At 39.3% G+C, this 19423-nt stretch overlaps 1 protein-coding gene and 1 pseudogene across 3 annotated transcripts; both read right to left on the reverse strand.

Annotated features, from left to right (window-relative positions):
* Nucleotides 1-2441: 2441 nt before the first annotated feature.
* On the reverse strand, nt 2442-11755 carry LOC123824180 (zinc finger protein 501-like). 3 transcript variants are annotated; one of them, XM_045847295.1, is made up of 3 exons: nt 11480-11755; nt 10473-10599; nt 2442-4993 (listed from the first exon to the last, which is right to left on the reverse strand). In XM_045847295.1, exons 1-3 carry the CDS (start codon nt 11513-11515, stop codon nt 3237-3239), a joined length of 1920 nt encoding a protein of 639 aa, XP_045703251.1. In that variant the 5' UTR covers nt 11516-11755; the 3' UTR covers nt 2442-3236. The 3 variants fall into 3 exon arrangements, with proteins under 3 accessions (XP_045703251.1, XP_045703252.1, XP_045703253.1); XM_045847296.1 differs by lacking the exon at nt 11480-11755 and adding an exon at nt 11103-11470; XM_045847297.1 differs by lacking the exon at nt 10473-10599 and having other exon boundaries at nt 11480-11589.
* Nucleotides 11756-15527: 3772 nt separating this feature from the next.
* LOC123824129 lies at nt 15528-19263 on the reverse strand (annotated as a pseudogene).
* Between the last annotated feature and the right edge of the window lie 160 nt (nt 19264-19423).

Below are 19423 nucleotides of genomic sequence, written 5' to 3' on the forward strand. Positions count from 1 at the left end.
CCTGCCCTGTAACAATTTAACTGTTAGTCTCAATGATATTTTGGAATCTAGTATTCAAATTTAAGGTGTCTGAATGAGGGCACGGGAAGTCTGATCACTGCCTATTTCCCTCTGAACTGAACTTTTGGAGTCCAAACCACCCTGCTCATTCTGATGTCATCTGGTCTACTCTAGAAACCTGTTCCAGTACAAGAAACCCCATGACAAAAGACCAGAAAAATAGGATAACACTACAAAACAAGGGCTTATATTATCAAATGACTGGACTTCTAAAAGTGATGGAGAATATTAATAGATGGTTAATATAAAGGATATCTGTTACATTGTACACAGCATGAAAATAATAGAAAATATTAAAATTCCATTCCAATACAAAAACAATTTTTAATAAAATTTTAAAAAGCAACAAATGAGTGAAATTCCAACATCTGCCTTTGTTGTTTTTCTGCCCTTTTTGTTATAAAACTGGCAGATAGGATCAGACACCTTAGCAAAGACATAGCAAATACACACCTAAAACTCACCATAAATCTTTAGAAAACCAGTGAGTGAGGTAGCACTGCAATATTTTAAAAGTTTAAATAAAAATGGCTTACCAACAACATATTCCCTAGGATGTAAAGGAAATAAAGCTCTCACACACTGCCAAAAGAATGCAAAAAGTTCCAATCAGTTTAAATAACAAATTGCTAATCTCTTTTAAACATTCACCTACCCTATGACACAGGCTGTGCAATTAAGTGAAACTTATGTCCACATAATCATACTCAGCTTTACCTTATTTATTTTTAAAGATTTTATTCAGTTTTGAGAGAAAGTGGGAGAGCGGGAGGGAGAGGAAGAGAAACATCAGTGTATGGTTGCCTCTCATATGTCTCCAACTGGGGACCTGGCTCACAACCCAGTCATGTGCCCAGACTGGGAGTGTAAGTGGCAACCCTCTGGTTCAGAGACTTGCACTCAATCCAATGAGCCACACCAGCGGCAAGGGCTATAGCAGCTTTATTTAAACACCCCAAAACTAGAAATAACCAAATTAAATGGATCAATATATTCAAAAATAAGAATATTCTCAGCAAAATGAGCCACTAATATATTAGTAAATCTCCAAATATATTTGCAACATAAATGAAAGCAGAAAAAAGCTAATCTCATAATGTAAAATTAAGAAATTGCAGTTATTAGAACTGAATGTAACTCAATGTTTACTTAAGGACATTTGAAGGGCTGAGAGAAATTTAAAAGGCCAAGAAATAAATTCTCAGTGACAAATAGTTTTATGACTATGACGATGGTTTCAACTTCATGTATTTGTGAAGACTGACCAAATACCATACTTGAAATATGTTTATTAACTAAAGCTTTTTAAAATGGTTCAAGATTTGAAAAAATGGTATTCCCAACTCCTTCTGGAAATAGTTTTGGCAACTCTGTATTCAATTCACATTCTCATGTGCTCTGGGACCAACTTTACCTCAGTGACAGCAAATATGGCCAAATAAAAAAAACTCACTCTATCCAACAGGACTTGTTGGCTGGCTCAAAAAAAGCGACACCCATCAAGTACAGATATCCTTTTTTAAAATTTTTCTAACAGTGTACCAGAGACTTTGATGTGAACATCTGAGAGCTGACAGAAACCCACAAGTTTTTTAAAACTTTGATTTTACAGACTGAGAGAAAAACATGGATGTTGTTCTGCTTACACGTGCATTTATTTTTTTGCTTCTTGTATGTACCATGATTGAACTGGGGACCTTGTCATATCAAGATGACACAGTAACGAACTGAACTACCCAGCCAGTCCCACAAAACCCTTTGCTTATATTCAATGATAATGACTGAGTGAACAGAAGATAAATATTCCTGCAGATCCTATGATTTGTGTACACACCGATCCTGCAGTCTTTTTCTCAGGAACATTTCTAGATGCACATTCCATCTAGTTAGCTGCAATCTCCTCCAGCACCCATTAGGCCAGTGTTTCTGTTGTAATCAGTTTCCCCTAGCCTCTGTGGGGCTACAACTAGTGACCATTACCCATGTAATTGCAGATATTATGGCACATGGCCCTTTGCAAGACTTGGGCCAGAGATTCCCTTCAATAGCACTGGTATCCTTATGAACAAGGAAAAAACCCATGCTGTTCCCTGATGTACTTGAGGTTGTCTTAGCTGCCCCCTCTTTGGAGTCATCTCTGTGTCTTCTAAAACTCTTGGCATCCAAGCTTCACATGACAACTAGAGCCCACAGTCTTGCCTAAGTGGATATTGGCAGCAGCGCAAATTTGGGAAAAAACAGCTGAGTTAACTTCTGCACAAAACTATCCGAACAAAGGCAGAGAAATTTTGAAACACACAGAAAAGTTGTTCACCTCTTCATGGTTGTAGGGCCCAAATCTGCATGTAAAGTACCCCACACAGTAAACAGAACACCCAGAATTAAACAAGATTTATAAAAGAGCCTTTATTGTTTTACAAATCAAATGGAGATGAGCTTGGCAGTACTTGCACTAGAGACCTGGACACTCAATAATTCATCACTGATACCTAGGAAAAGCATGTCCCTGAAAAAGGTAGTCCTTCTGAAGGTGATGGCTGAACTCAGATGATGTTCTCTGGACCAATATCACATCAGGTCAATGTGCCAACAGTAACAGTAAAAGGAATAAAGACTTAAACACTAAGGCCACTCTTAATTTTCGCCAACAAATCAGAGAGAACAATGACCTTCTGTAAGCACATTAGGATGGTGACTAAGGTAATCTGTGGGAATCCTATAGGTGGTACAGGTGAAATAGTGACAGCAATAGAAATACGCAGTGACATGGATATAGCAAGACACCTGGATAAATTAGAAAGTGCAACATAGAAATACATGCTTATTGCATAATACAAATGTATGGGGGAATCTCCCTACTGTTATCAGACTCAATTCAGACAAAGCTTAAAGAGTTTCTTATAGTTTAAAACCAAAAAAGTTAAAAAAAATAGTACATTTATGACACATCTAAGACCTTCTACCCATGTGAACTCTTCTGTGGAGAGGGAGATTAAAATTTTGGCTAAATGATTTCCAACATTAACAGTACTCATGAGGCCTTTCTCCTGAGTAAAATATCTGATAACGAAGGCCAGTGCTTATGGTGAAAGATTTCCCACTTTCATTGAATTCTAAAGGCCTTTCTCCAGTGTGAAATGTGGATGATAACAAAAGTCGGTGCTACTATAAAAAGATTACCTACATTCATTGGACTCACAAGGCCTATCTCCTGTATGAAATCTCTGATGATAACGAAGGGAATAGATCGTAGTATAAGATTTCCCACATTGACTACACTCATAAGGTCTTTCTCCAGTGTGAAATTTCTGATGATACCCGAGACCACTGCGACTGATAAAAGATTTCCCACATTCACTGCACTCATAAGGCCTTTTTCCAGTGTGAACACTCTGATGACAGCGAAGGTTATGCATACTGGTAAAAGATTTCCCACATTCACTGCACTCATAAGGCCTTTCTCCATTGTGAAATCTCTGATGATACCCGAGACCACTGCGACTGATAAAAGATTTCCCACATTCACTGCACTCATATGGCATTTTTCCAGTGTGAACACTCTGATGGCAACGAAGGTGATGGATTCTGGTAAAAGATTTCCCACATTCACTACACTTGTAAGGCCGTTCTCCTCTGTGAAATCTCTGATGATAAAGAAAGCCAGTGCTACTGCAAAAAAATTTCCCACATTCAGTGCACTTATAAGGCCATTCTCCAGTGTGAAATCTCTGATGACAACGCAGACCACTTCGACTAGTAAAAGATTTCCCACATTCATTGCATTCATAAGGCCTTTCTCCAGTGTGAACTCTCTCATGACCACGAAGGTGATGGATTCTATTAAAAGATTTCCCACATTCACTGCACTCATAAGGCCTTTCTCCTGTGTGCAATCTCTGATGATAATGGAGGCCAGTGCTACTGGTAAAAGATTTCCCACATTCACTGCATTTGTAAGGCCTTTCTCCAGCATGGACTCTCTGATGATAACGAAGGCCAGTATTACTAGTAAAAGATTTTCCACATTCAACACACTCATAAGGCTTTTCTCCAGTGTGATGTCTCTGATGATAACGAAGGTGATCGATTCTGGTAAAAGATTTCCCACATTCACTACACTCATAAGGCCTTTCTCCCGTGTGAAATCTCTGATGATAACGGAGACGAGTGCTGCTGGTGAAAGATTTCCCACACTCACTGCATTCATAAGGCCTTTCTCCAGAGTGAACTCTCTGATGATAACAAAGGCCAGTATTACTGCTAAAAGACTTCTGACATTCACTGCATTTGTAAGGTGTCTCTTTAGTGTGAACTCTCTGACAATAACAAAGACCAGAAATTCTGGTAAAATATTTTCCACATTCACGACACATAAAATGCTGTTTTCCAATACAAACATTATTGTTCTCAAGAAATGTGTGGTTGCAGCCAATGGCTTTTTTGCATTCACTCTGGGTATAATCACTTTTTCTTCTTTGAATAGTGACTCCAGATGCCAAGATTTCATTTGGCTTCTCCCTGGTTTCAGTAGACTGTTGTTGGACATGTCCTGACATGATAAGGATGTCCTGCCCAACCTCCCTGTAAGTTAAAAGCTTCTGGGAAACACTGCAATTGCAACCCTTCGCAAGTAGGTTCCTGCCCATGCCTCTTATGAAAGGCTTCTCTCCAATATGGTGTTCTTGCTGCTGGTCACACTTTCCACTGAAATAAAATTGTTGTGCACATGCCCCACACCTCAACGGTTTCTGGCTGTGTTGTGTTTCCTGCTGGTCAGACAAGTAGAAAATATGTTTCAAGACGGGCCCACAACCCTCACAGGGGTGGTTCTTCTGGGAAGATGAAGCCACCTTGGAATTCTTTGCCTGAGACACTCCAACTGAAACGTTTTGTTCAATCCGTACTTCCACATCCTCTGCTCCACAGCAGCAACCTGAACAAAAGGACACAATGGTGAAGTATATGTTGACCTTATAGAGAAGGAATATCCTCATCACACACGGCCATCTGTCACAGCTAGGCATGATTCTATGAAATGATACTCAAGACAAGTGAGTTAGACTCTGAAGAAATGGCTGTTATACTTTACTTGGCCACAAAGTTCAGTCATTGGTGGAGACTTCACCAAGGGTGAGACAGGAGCATAGGATGCAACACAGAGAAGAGAGGCAGGGTCTACTTGTTCCTCCACAAATGGCTAACTGCAGGACCTTTCCTGCTGGTGCTATGAGGGTGTGTAGAATAATCTGAATGAGTCAAACCCATAAACATCCATTGTGCTAGAGCATATGATATTCAAGGTGAATATAAACCAAGGTTGGAGTGAAGTAAGAAGGAACCTGTAAGAGAAATGGTTGAAGTACAAAGTTTAGAGAGGGAAAGATTTAACATGGGCTGGGAATTCAAGTAGAACTCATAACTTCAAACTTAGTAGTTGACAAAGTATCAACAATAAACAAGAACAAGTGGATGAGATGAGGCCTAGTAACAGTATCAAAATACTGTTCAACAAAATGTGTTCCCAGTGAGGACGTTAAGAAAGTCCTAGCATCAAACCCTCTCCAGCAGCCCAATACCAAGTCAATATTGCCTCTGAATCCATCCTGCCATGGATGGAGACATGTTTTTCCTGGGATGCACAAATTATTCTTCCTCTTAAATCCCAGTTGAGACACATAGCCAGCACTGTGGTAGAACAACAAAGCACAAAAGAGACCATGGAAAAATATCTATGTGACTGACTTCAGCAATACAAGAGAACGAGAAATACAAACATTCTTCCTTTTCCCAGAGCAAGGAGAAAACTATCCTAAAACAAAATTGACCATGCAGGAGGGAAAAAATAATCCAGTAATGACAAACAGGAAATTAGCCCTGACCAGATTGCTCCGTTGGATATAGCATCATCCCAATATGCTAAGGTTATGGGTTCAATCCTTGGTCACAGCACATACAGAAGCAGCCAATGAATGCCCAACAAATAGATGTTTCTCTCCATGTCTTCAAAGAAGAAGAAGAAGAAGAAAAAAAAAAGACAAGCAGCACAGCAAAAGATAAAAAAAAAAACACAGAGAATAGCATAGAAAGGATGACTGGGAAAATGGGGTTACCAAACATATTTGAAGATAGCTAGGATCCAAAACAAGGGTCAGAGTTACCTCTATCAACTACTGTGATTGTGCTAAGGTTGACCTTAGTGGACTGCTCTGTAAAACACACTGGAAATTTTTGTTTTTATGAACCATAGAAGCCCCTGCAATGTTTGTAAACTCCTCATAGTTTAAACATCAGAGGACACTAGAATTTCTCCACATGAAATCTAAGAGAAATTTTTTATCCACAACCTAGTCCAGGAAGACAACAAAATCAGATTTCCCTAGCAGTATTTGATATTATAGTTTTCTCACTTTTCCCCCCTTTACCCCCTTTACCCAGCCCACATCCCACTTTCATAGTCAGTCCCCACACCATTATCCATGTCCATAGCCCCTCCATATATGTTCTTTGACTAATCCCTTCACTCTCGTAAAATCAGTCCCCACCTCCTTTTTCCCCTCCTACAGATGCCAATCTATGTCATGATTCTATGCCTCTGGTTGTATTCTGACCTCAGCTCATGTAGCATCAAGGAGACTATGCTGCTGGGACTTGTCTCAACCCTGAACACCCTCCCAGGCAACACCCTTGAATCCACATGCAGATGAATCTACTTCACTAGCCAAGAATTGGTCTATAAGGCTGAAAGAAGTAACTGCTTCTTCAAATGCATAGACATCCATATAGGACTTAAAAAATACTAAAAACAAGGATACCACAAAGAGAGAGAACATAATAATTTTCCAATAATTGATACCAAACAAGTAGAGATCTATACGTAGCCTAATAAGAAATCCAAAATATTTACTTTTAAAAACATCCATGAGCCTACAGACAGTATAAACAGAACCAACTTAAGAAACCAACACAGAAAGAAAAGATTATCAGAGAAAGAAAAATTAAATAATAACAAAACAAAAACACTGGAGTTGACAAATTACAATGAACAAAATAAAAGATGCAATAAAAAGAGTCAAAGGCAGACATGAAGAGTGTCATGTCAGTCAGGTCATTGAAAGTATCTAGGTGGAGAGAAATAAAGAAGGGAAATAAATTTAAAACATACAGCAGGGTGAATTAACACCATCAAGATAAATGATATTTCCATTATGGAAATCCCAGGAAACATAGCAGCATGGGGAGGGTGGAGACAGAGAGAAGGAAAGGGAGAAAAGGAAAAAGAGAAGTAGAACATTTACTTAAAAAAAAAGCTGAAGACTGACTTTCAAAGTCTGAAAAAGAAATGTGAATAATCAAGGGCACACATTATCACAGCTCCCTATATATATTCAGTGCAAAGTGGACTTCACCAAGACACAGTAAAATGAAGTGTCAAAAATCAAAGGCAAAGAGAGCTGTGAAAGCACAAAGAAAGTAGAAACTCCTCACATAAAGGAATGCCTGAATAATGGTATCAGTATATTCCTCTCTACAAAACTTGCCAACTAGGAGAAAATAAAATAATACTGTGTGAAACACTAAATGGAAACCATCGACATTTTATCCAGAAAACCCATTCTTCAGAAAGATTTTCCCAGACAAACAAAAGCTAAGGAACTTTACCGTGACTCAACATGACTTAAAAGAACTACCAAAAAAGTCCTTGAAGATGAAAGAATACTAAATTAAAACTCGAATACATAGGAAAGTGTAAATCTCAGTAGTAAATTAACAATAAAATAAATTCACTATACTGTAACTTTGATGAAATGCATACTATGTAACTATTATAAAGGTTAAAAATAAAATCTAGTAGAAATAACAACACTAACATTGTATATACCTTAATCAATACACAATATGAAAAAGTATGACTTGTGACATCAAAAAAATATAAAGGGATGTGTAGTGAACATTCGAAAAGTAGAATTAATGCATGCAACTGAAGGTGTTATCAAAATCAGATAGATCGTGCTCTCACAGCATAGCTCAGTTCATTGAGCATGTATCACAAAGCAAAAGGATGACGGTTTGATTCCATTCAAGGCACATGCCTAAGTTGTGGCTGGTGTTGGGTTTTGGGCAGTTCCTAGGTTGGGGTGTATGCAAGAGGCAATTAATGATGTTTTTCTCACACACTGATGTTTCTCTCCGTTTCTTTCTCACTCACTTCCCCTATCTCTAAAAATAAATAAAGAGATTGTGTATGAGTTCTTTAAGTAAGTCTTTTAGAAATCACAAGCAAAGAATATTTAATATATATATAAATATATATATGTGCACACGCACACACACAAAAGAGAGAGAAGTCAAACCACTATACAAAATCATCAAATCACAAAGCAAGATCATAATAAAAGACAAACAAAGGAAATGAAAAAGAGACAGAAACCAATCAAGAAGTGGCAATAGTAGCTTCTTAAACATATTGTTCAAACAAGAATCGAGTGACTGAAGAGATTAAAAACAAAAAACAAAAAAAAAGACAGACTCAATATATGCTGCCTGCATGAAACATTAAATTTTTATGGACACAAACAGGATGAAAATAAAGAGGGCAGGGATCACTATAATTCTATCAGACAAAATAGACTACCTCAAAAACTGTCACAAGAGACAAGGGTCATTGCAGAATGATAAATAAGTCAATCAGAGGGATAACAATTTTAAGTATCAGCACTGAACAAGAGGGCAACCTAACATATTGTATTAAGCAAATAATATCAGATGTGAAGGCAGAAAAAGAAACCAAACATTAGTAGATAACTTCAATATTGCCCCTTCAACAATAGGTAGATCACCCATTCAAAAGCAAAAAAGAATTAATGAAGATTGTGTACAGTTTAGAGCAAACAGTACAGATAATTATTAAAACACAATCTATCAAAGATTATGTATAAAATGCAGGAAATACAATTCTAAGAGGAAATTTTATAGTGATGTCTATATTAAGAAAATAGACCTCAAATAAACAACCTAACAGTGCACCTCAGAAAATGCCAAGAAAGTAAACCCAAACCTAGCAAAGGGAAAAATAAATAAATAAATAAATAAATAAATAAATAAATAAATACACACATATTAGAACAAACACAAAGGAAATAGAGCTAAAAGAAGAGAATATCATAACTAAGAGCTGTTTTTTGAAAGATACACAAAATTGTCAACCCTTAGTGAAACTAAAACAAAAGAAAGAGGACTCAAATAAATTAATAAAATATAAGACATTATTATACCTGGCACTAGGAACCACAATGCACACAAAATCACCACACAAAAAAATAAACAAAAATAAAAAGATTGAAATACAACAAATGAAAAAGCTTTGTGATAAAACAACAGCAATTAACATAATGAAATAAAATGGCAATCTATAGGAATGGAGAAAAATGCTTGCAAATCACATGAAGGTATTACTTGGAGCTATTGTGGGCTCAGTTCAGAAAAGCACAATAAAGCGAGCATAAAGATATAGATTTCCCAGTGAATAATAAAATTATGTTAAACTATACTGCACGCTGTTTTTTAAAAAGCATTTATTTATTTATTGTTAGAGAGAAAAAGGAGGGAGAAAGAGATGGAAAGAAACATCCACGTGAGAGAGAGAATCATCCATCGGTTGCCTTACCTCAAGGGGACCAACCAGCAACCCAGGCATGTGCCCTGACAGGTCATTGAACCAGCAACTTTTCACTTTGCAGGACCACACCCAATCTACTGAACCACACAGGTCAGAGCTTTATTGTAGGCTATTAATAATGCAATATCTTTGTCTAAAAACAAATAAATCTCCACATAATTAAGAACAGTTTATTACCAAACACTGGTTATCAGAATCTGAGCCTATAGGAAAAATGACGACACTAGACTTGCTGAATGCAGGGTTCTCAAAAACACTGAATTTGTAGAAAGAACGAACGGAAAGGGAAGGAAACAAAAGGAGAGAGGGAAAGAAAGAGATCCACAATATCTGCAGAGCACTATTAGGCAAATGCAAAATTACATGTACTTGTATATGAAAAGGAATTAATATATAAAGTATACACGGGATTCATTAGCCAAAAAGATATGTACATATGACCAACAGGAAGGAGAAAATGCTTTTCCTTGCTAATCAAGGTGGTATCCATTAGGCTCCCTGCAACATTACAAACCACAAATCCTTCCCTATGAGTTTACTACAGCAGGTATTGGAACTGCAAGGACACAAAAGGGCAGTGCAAACAAACCAGGCCTACCAAGGAAAGCAACTACTCATTAAACTGGAAAATCAAGCAGTGCTTGCAGTCCACATGTAAGAGAGCACCCCCTACAGAACAGGAGGCATGGGAAATGCAAAGCTAAGTCCATGTCACTGGCAAGACTGAGGGTCTTACCCAGGGAGGATACAAGTTCAAAGTTCTCCAGCATCACATCCAGGTACAGGTGTCTCTGATCCTCATCAAGGAGGCACCATTCTTTCCTGGAGAAGTACAGGGCAATGTCCGCAAAGGTCACACCAACCTGTCAGAATTGAGACAAACGAAACCAGAGTAGGGTAGTCTTTCTAAGAACATGCAATCCTACTCCTTTCACATTTTCTGCTCACTCATCCTCTTCCAGGTTTCTCAGTGCTGGCTGCTCTCTCATCAGTCCCATTAATCACTATTACCGCCTTCAGCAATAGCAGTGTAATTACTGTTATCACCTACGGCAATAGCTGGGTTGGGAGTCGGGGAACAGAGGGTAAATGACATCTAAGCTCTGGGCCATGCCTGCAGGGCCCCATCCTTCCCAACAAGCAATTCCACAGAGTCTCCCAGATCATGGCCCCAAGACACAGCCAAACATGGGCTTATGCTTCACCCTTAAATCCCCACACACACTCGGGTCACCAGGACCATCAGCTCCCATTTCCTTTAGTTGTGCACATCATTGTGGAATGTCTGCCTCCTTCACATCTTCAGATTCCAGGTTCACTCCCTCAGCTCTGCCACCTTCCTGTTCCACCATCTCACTGGACTCACCCATGAACTAGGCCTATGGCATCCAGAGTGCCTGCAGGTTCCAGCAGGACCCAGCACAACCCCAGCTTTCTGATGGATCCCACAGCCCGGCAAAGCCCCGAATGAACTCCTCCCTGCCTGCCTCTGATCTTTGCTTCAACAGTCACACCCAGAACCGCATGGGAATTTCAGATCCGAAAAAGCCCTGTCCACTCTGCACTGTATTTGCTGTGTCCTCAAAAGCCACAACACGCAGTATCCACTGAGCCTTCGTCACGGTCCTCCACCGGGGCCTGGTCTGCAGGACCTGGCGAGCGTCTCGCACCCGGGGCCAGAGTGTCCACTGAGGTGAGGGTGAGGATGAGGTTGGGGATTGGGCGACGAGGACGGTCGCTCACCGCAGCCGGGAGCTTCAGAGTGTCCGCCGCCATCATCCTGTTTGCAGAATGGGGCGCAAGTGTCCGGAGAGAAGGACGCCCCGGACACGCGGCTCCAGTCCGGTCCGTGGGACGGGTCACTCCGGCAGCGCTGCCGAATCCCTTACTCTGCTGTTTTTGTGTAGACCACGACTATTGCGCCTTCTCTGTCCCCAAAACCAGCGATGTGGAGCCGCCAAACAAGAAGTTGAGCGGATTCTGGGTGAAGACAAAATGCCGGTTGTAAGGACACCGGAAGTCCCGCCCTCTGCAATGTGCCCTAATAGAGATGCCTTTTCTGACCCTTCATTGGTTAAGCCTAGCGGTATTCCCACACTGGTCTTCTGGTAATGTGGGTCGGAGAGTCCAAGGGGACGACGAAGAGTTTTCCCATTCCAATTCAACAGCAAGACGGCGATCCACTGCCAAGGGAGCTGGGAAATAAAACGCACTTATGAAAGAGACAACTTGAAAATTGCTAAAGTAATTTGTCATCTTTTCATCATGAAGGGTCTTAAATTTCTGCTGATGAAAACACATTATCTGTGAGGCCAATACAAGGAGTCATAACAAAAGAGGTATGTCTGCCTTAGAGTCTGGAAAATGTCATCACACAAATGTCCTACTTACACCATCATATATGTATGTGACAAATATAGAACACAAAAATATAGGCACACACCCCTTTAAAATACAAAATCTAATATACATAATATAAACATTAAATGGAAACCTGTAATTTGAACATCAATTAAATTTTTGAAAAAGTGGGAGAATTGAATCCTGACAAATTTATTGGTTTCTGTTATTTTGAAAATGCTATAGTAATTATCATGATAAAAAAATTGTCCTTTACAAACATATTTAAGACAGCAGGTGAGATGACGTTTCAGTCATTCTCAATGTGATAAGATTATGAACATATTTATAAATATTTAGAGTAAATTATGTATTCATAATGACAGCTGACCTATGTATAGGTAAAGTTTTTTAAAAACTTTAAAAAAATCACATGAATTATTGTAACAAGTGTGGATATACATATGTGCAATGAATATTAAAAATCAATAATTCTATAACAAGCTTCTATTTAAAAATTCATAGTAAATATAACACTAAAATATAACCCAAAATTTGAAAAACATTAAAACAGTAATGAAACACAGGGGTTCAAAAAAATCTAAAAACCTACCAGAAATGGAAATTCCTGGGGTCCAGCCTCGGTGGGGTCTCAGGGTCCCTGAAGGATGCACGGCTAAAGCGAAGCAAATGAATCGAGACACCCGGTGGGGTGCCAGAGGACAGCCAGGCTTTTTGGGCCCGACTGACTCACTGAAAAAAATCAATCTTTATTTTTATAGTGGAGGTTATACAACATTCAATGTATAGTGTGATTATTAAAACAGAAACGGTTACCATAGAAATAACTTCGAAAAGTACAGGTTTTACAGATTGGTCATGTTAAACAAAGAAATGACCAAAAAGTACAGGAAGTTCCAGAGATCAACCATATTAAACAAAGGTTATTTGGACCAAGAGGGTCATTAATCAGATAGCCAATGAAGCTATATGGGCACAAACTTTCAGGTGCCAATTAGTAACTAGGTGTCTACTAAGATTCTAGGGATTGGTCTAAATTAAAAGGGTGCAAGGGGTGATTTATAGGTTATATAGAAATTAGCTATTGTCCATTAAAGTTAGATTTGTCTAGGTTAGGTAACTGGTTTTTTGCCTCGGTTTTTTGATTTATATATCTTGTAGGGGGCATGTTTTGTATTCATTTCCATGTATTGAGATCATTATTTTCAACTAGAACTCCTTGATTCTTTACACTCCTGGCCAGGGTATGGGAGGGGTAGTGGTTCTAATAAATCTTAAGCTTTTGAGTGCTGACTGAACAAACATTCCTAGCAACAGTTCCCTTCAGCATCCTGGCAGTTGGTCTGCCCATAGTTTAATTTTGTCCTTAACTTCCCAGGTAGGGGGAGTAGGCAGCATTAGGGTTGCTAGGGGTCTCTATTCTGTGATCAGCAAGTCATTTCGTGCAGAATCAGAAGCATCGTGCAGATTTTTTGTTATAACACACAGGTATCTAAAAATCCCGCCACCTATTACTAGCTGGGACAGGTATACAGGAAGAGATAGACAGGAGATCTGGCCACAGTTGCCTCTGCTGTGCAGATGTGTCTCATCCTACCTGACTATGTCAAAAGTCAGCTGTTGGTCGGCTCCCAACAGGAAATCACTTCTAAATGAAAATAATCTCTAGCACCCTAAAATTAACACAATGATCAGAGAATGTCCTGACACTGTGTTTTATTAAGTGAGTGAACCTTAGTGTTTTTATAGCAATTGGTGAATATGTATTTTTTACTTTTTTGGACCATGAACTACAAATGGATTCTGTAAGTGAATGTTACTTATGTGTTTTTGGTTAAGGTGGGTGTTAAAACTTCCTGCTAGATGAAGTGAAAGAAAGCCATACTTAAAAACAGGCCAATAGAATACTGTAAAACACAAATAGCAACATAATCAAAATAATCTCAAAGCTAAAAAATCATAATGACGTTAGAATTCAGTAAGTGAAATTTGAACTGTGCCTGAAACTGACCTGACACCAGTCTATGCTTAGCAGATTTTTGCTGTTATCTACATCTAGCCCCATCTGGTGTGGCTCAGTGGATTGAGTGCCAGCCTGTGAACTAAAGGGTTGCCGGTTCAATTTCCAGCCAGGGCACATGCCTTGGTTGTTGGCCAGGTCTGCCATAGAGGACACTCAAGAGGCAACCAATTATTGATGCTTCCCTTTCTTTTTCCCTCCCTTCCCCTAAATAAATAAATAAATAAATAAATAAATAAATAAATAAATAAATTCTTTAAAAAAAAGAAAAAGACACAGACGTGGATGATCTTGTGTTAATAACTTTGATACTGTAAATATTCACGTTTGTGGGGAAAGCACATCCCTGAAAAACGCAGTTCTGCAAGTTGCCAGCTGAACTCAGATGATGTTCTCTGGGGGCCAACACTAGGTCAGGTTCATGTTGCAACTAGTCAGAGTGAAGGGACTGCAGATCCCCTAGGAGTTCAGTGTACTAATTTTCTCCAACAAATCAGAAGAAAAGGTTTGCTTTTGTGAGCACATTAGTACAGTGACTGATACAAACTGTGGAAACCTGCTAGGTGCTAAAGGTGAAATAGCTTTGGCCACAAAAATGTGCAATGACATAGATCTGGCAAGAGTCTTGGGCAGGTTACATAGTGCACCATAGACACAGATGCTTCCTACACTATTAAAATTTATGAATAATCTCCATACTATTGGTGTTTGGAGGTATGAGATTCAAGTCAGACAAATGGGGCTTCACAGGGCTTCTTACAGTGTTAACACTGAACAAGGAAAATGTACATTTCCTACATATCTAAGACTTTTCTCCAGTGTGAACTCTCATGGGCTGTGAAAGAATAAAGTTGTAACTAAAAGATATGCAACATACACTGCACTCATAAAACCTCTGTCCTGTGAACTCTCTGATGATAAAAAAGGTTATGGCTACTGGTATAGGATTTCCCGCATTCACTGCACACATAAAGCCTTTCTCCCACCATGAACTCTCTGATGAGAATGAAGGCCACAAATCCTTGTAAAGGATTTCCCACATTGACTACACTTATAAGGCTTTTTTCTTTTTTTAAAGATTTTATTTATCTATTTTTAGAGAGGGAAGGGAGGGAGAAGGAGAGAGAGAGAAATATCAATGTGCGGTTGCTGGGGGCCATGGCCTGCAACCCAGGCATGTGCCCTGACTGGGAATCGAACCTGCGACACTTTGGTTCGCAGCCCGCGCTCAATCCACTGAGCTACACCAGCCAGGGCAAGGCTTTTTTTCTTAAATAAAAGCATGTTATTATTTAGTGAAGAAAAAGATCAAACATATCTATTTTAAAAAATATTTTATTTATTTTCAGACAGAGGGGACGGGAGGGAGAAAGAGGGAGAGAAGCATCAATGTGCAGTTGCCTCTCACACACCCCCACTTGGGGACCCAGACTGCAACCCAGGCATGTGCTCTGACTGGGAATCAAACCAATGACTCTTTGGTTCGCAGGCCAGTGCTCAGTCCACTGAGCCACACCAGCCAGGGTTTAAACATATCTTTAATGTTGATCCCTACCCCTATCAGAGCCCAAAGTCACAGGCCTACAGGCTATTCTGTAGGTAGAGATTTAAGAAACCTTGGAAGGTCTTCACATCAATGAGGACAGCTGATACTGCAGGATCTTCCCTCAAGGCTGAGCTGAAGTTTTGGAGTGTGGTCTACACATTCATTTAACTCCAAAGCTTCCAGCCCTTCAAACCAGGGCCAAAAGAGGTAATCCATCATAGAAAGTAAATGGCCACCAAAGAAGGTTTTCTTCTTATTGGTCAGAACCTGGTGCAGCTTACTGAATTCTTTACGAAATTCTTCTTTTAAGCCAAAGCAGTCTTCCTAATTCTTACTTCTAATAAAGCTTCCTAATCAACCACTCGGGCTTATTTTTTAGGTTGATGTTGATGACTTCATGTTTCATTCCTTGGTCTTTAAGACAAGGAACATCCTCTTGGCCAACAGGCAGAGCCTCATGCTATAGACATGGATCAGGCCCTCTGGGACTGGCCCTGAAGGCGCAATTTCCTTTTTTAGGCTCTTAGCTGACACTCCAGACACTGTAGCACAGCCTCATTAGGCCTTTCTTCAGTGTGAACAGTCTAATGATAACAATGAGCAAAGCTACTGGTAAAAATTTCTCACTTTCACTGCACACATAAGGTCTTTTTCCAGTGTACACTCTCTGGTGATAAGAAAGGTTATTATTGAAAGTGGTAAATAATTTCCCACATTCACTCTACTCATATGGCCTTTCTCTTGCATAAACTCTCTGTTGATAATAAAAGCCAGAGATTCTGGTAAAATATTTTACACCTTCATGCACAAAAAATACTGTCTTCGACTACAAACAGCTTGATCTGGAACAGGTGTGTGGTTTCAGCTGATAATTTTCTTATATTTTTCCTGGTGTAATAATTTTTTCTCCATTGAAGAGTCACCCAAGACATCAACATTTCATTTGGCCAGTCCCTAGTATGAGTAATTTGTTGTTGGAGATGTACTGAGCTGGTAAGGATGTCCTGCCCAACCTCCCCACAGGTTAAAAAGCTTCTGGGACACATTAAAATTGCAGCCCTTTGCAAGTGAGATCCTATCCACACCTCTTCTGAAAGCCTTCTGTGTCAAGTGCTGCTCCTGGTGCTGGTGACACTTTGCACTGAAATCAAACCATTTTGCACAGGCCCCACATCTCAACAGTTTTTGGCTGTGTTGTGTTTCCTGCTGCTCAATCAAGTGGAAAATGTGCCTCAAGACTGGTGCACAACTCTCACAGGGGTGGCACTTCCAGGAAGACAAAGTTACCTTGGGATTCTTAGTCTGTGAGATTCCTATAGAAACATTCTGTTCAAAGGGCGCTTCCACATCCTCTGCTCCACAGCAATAACCTGAATAACAACAGAAAAAAGAAACACTTGTGAAAGACATCTTGACCTTATAAGGAAAGGGTAATCTCATCACAAATGTCCATCTGTTACACTAGGCATGACACTCTGGGATGATTTTCAGACAAGTGAGTTAGACTCTTGGGAAATGAATGTTATATATTAGTTGACCCCAAAGGTCAGTCAATGGCAGAGACCCCACCAAGGAAAATGATACCAGCTTAGGATGGGAAACAAAGAAGAGAGGCAGGATTTACTAGTTGTCCCTCTGCAAGTGGCTTCCTGCAGTACCTTTCCTGCTGCTGATGTGAGGCTGTGTAGAATAATTTGAAATGAACTCAAACCCATAAAAATCAATTGTACTAAAGCATATGATGTCCAAGGTCAATATAATGGTACGTGTGTACTCCAAGGGTCTGCAGGCATGGACCATGGTTGGAGTGCAATAAAGAGGAACTTGTAAAGGAAATGCTTCAGATTCAGAGTTTAGAGAGGTAAAGATTATCCATGGGCTGGAAGTCTGAATACAAATGCTAACTATTACAGCTGAGTAGTGGGCAAACTGTCAACAATAAGCAAAAGCTTATTGAGGTTTTTCTGTCTTTCTCCTTCCCTGTCCCTCTCTCTAAAAATAAATAAATAAAATCTTTTAAAAAATAAAATAAATTTTCTACCCCTTTCTTCCTTCCTCCCTTCTGTTTCCCTTTTTTTAACCCAGCATTTTCTGGGCTTCCCATGATGCAAATATAGGTTATCTTGATGGTGTTACCTAATATTTTTGCTATATTTTTAAATTTATTCTTATTTCTCTTTAAAATTTTTATTGTATTTTTTTCATCATTTGGTCTCCTTATGCCCACTCCCCAATGCAGTCACCACACTGGTGTCCATGCCCATGAGTCCTTATTCCTTTTTTGCTCAATCTCTCCACCCTCTAACCTCCCTCTTTTTTTTTTTTCTTTCCACCTGGATGCTTTCAAATAACTTGTGTTTGACATCAGAGATTTTTTTCATGTCTGCTTTTGATACTCTTTATTGTATTTTTCATTTCATTCATTGTAATTTTCAACTCCAGAATTTTGGTTTCCTTTTTTGTAATTTCTGTCTGATACTCTCCCTTTGTTTCTATATTGGTTTCTTCATTATGTTGGCTCCACTTGTGTTCTCTTGTAGCTCAAGAACGTTTTTAAAAAATATTTTGGATCCCTAACCAGGCTGTATGTAGATCTCCATTTGTTTGGTATCGATTAGTAGAAAATTATTGTTCTCTTGGTGGTGTCCTCGTTTGTAGTATTTGTTTTAATTTTGTGATAATGTTTACACGCTTGAAGAAGCAGTTATTCCGTTCAACCTCATGGACCAATTCTGGCTTCAGAACAAGGTTTATCTGCATATGGAATTAAGGGTGTTGGCTAGGCTAGGGTGTTGTGTTTTGTTCTTAAGACAGTTTCAGCCACCTAGCCTCCTTGGTGCTCCATAAGCTGAGGCCACAAAAACAAAAAATGCAGGGGTTTCTCATTGGTTATGGCAGGATTTTTCAGCAATGACAATTGTAAATTCTCTGATGATTATGTAGATCAGTGTTAGTGGTAAAAGATTTCCTACATTCACTGAACTCCTAAAACCTTTCTCCTGAGTGAACTATCTGATAAGAGGTCATAGATTCTGGTAAAATATTCCCCACATTCACAGCACAGAAAACAGGTCTCTACTACAAATACACTGGTTCTGAACAAGTTTCTGCTTGCCGCCAACTTCTTTACATTCTTTCCTAATGTAATAATTTTTTCCTCTTTGAAAAGTCACCCCAGACTTCAAGATCACATTATAATTAACAAATCATAAATGTACATACATGCAGTAAAAATTAAACATCAATAGTAATCTGGCGCACCCTGGCTGGCATAGCTCAGTGGATTGAGCACGGCTGCGAACCAAAGTGTCGCAGGTTCGATTCCCAGTCAGGGTACATACCTGGGTTGCAGGCCATGACCCCCAGCAACTGCACATTGATGTTTCTCTCTCTCTCTTTCTCCCTCCCTTCCCTCTCTAAAAATAAAATAAAATAAATAAGTCTAAAAAAATAGTAATCTGGCAATGACTTTTGTTCAAATTTAAGGCAATTCTTGAGCACCCCCACACATACTGCTTGCGGTGTGTGAGCCAAGCTTATACCCTTTTCTCGTATTTGCATCTTCACCTTCAAGGCCTGAATGGTGTGGCTCAGTAGCATGGGTGTCATCCCGCAGACCAAAAGATTGCTGGTTCAATTCCTAGTCAGGGGGCATGCCTGGATTGCAGGCCAGGCCCCTGGTTGGGGGCTTGTGAGAGACAAGCCATCAATGTTTCTCTCCCTTCCCCTCTCTTAAAAAATAAATTAATCTTAAAAAAAA

The sequence above is a fragment of the Phyllostomus hastatus genome, unplaced genomic scaffold (assembly GCF_019186645.2).
Source record: "Phyllostomus hastatus isolate PE091 unplaced genomic scaffold, TTU_PhHast_1.1 phas_contig_549, whole genome shotgun sequence".
NCBI classification, from domain to species: domain Eukaryota; kingdom Metazoa; phylum Chordata; class Mammalia; order Chiroptera; family Phyllostomidae; genus Phyllostomus; species Phyllostomus hastatus.

Coding starts and splice junctions, on each gene's coding strand:
- LOC123824180 (XM_045847295.1), bottom strand. CDS start 11,515: ATGATGGCGGCGGACACTCTGAAGCTCCCGGCTGCG. Junction 10,600..11,479: donor CTCTGAAGCTCCCGGCTGCG/GTGAGCGACCGT, acceptor CAATTCTGACAG/GTTGGTGTGACCTTTGCGGA. Junction 4,994..10,472: donor TGAACTTGTATCCTCCCTGG/GTAAGACCCTCA, acceptor CCTTTTGTTCAG/GTTGCTGCTGTGGAGCAGAG.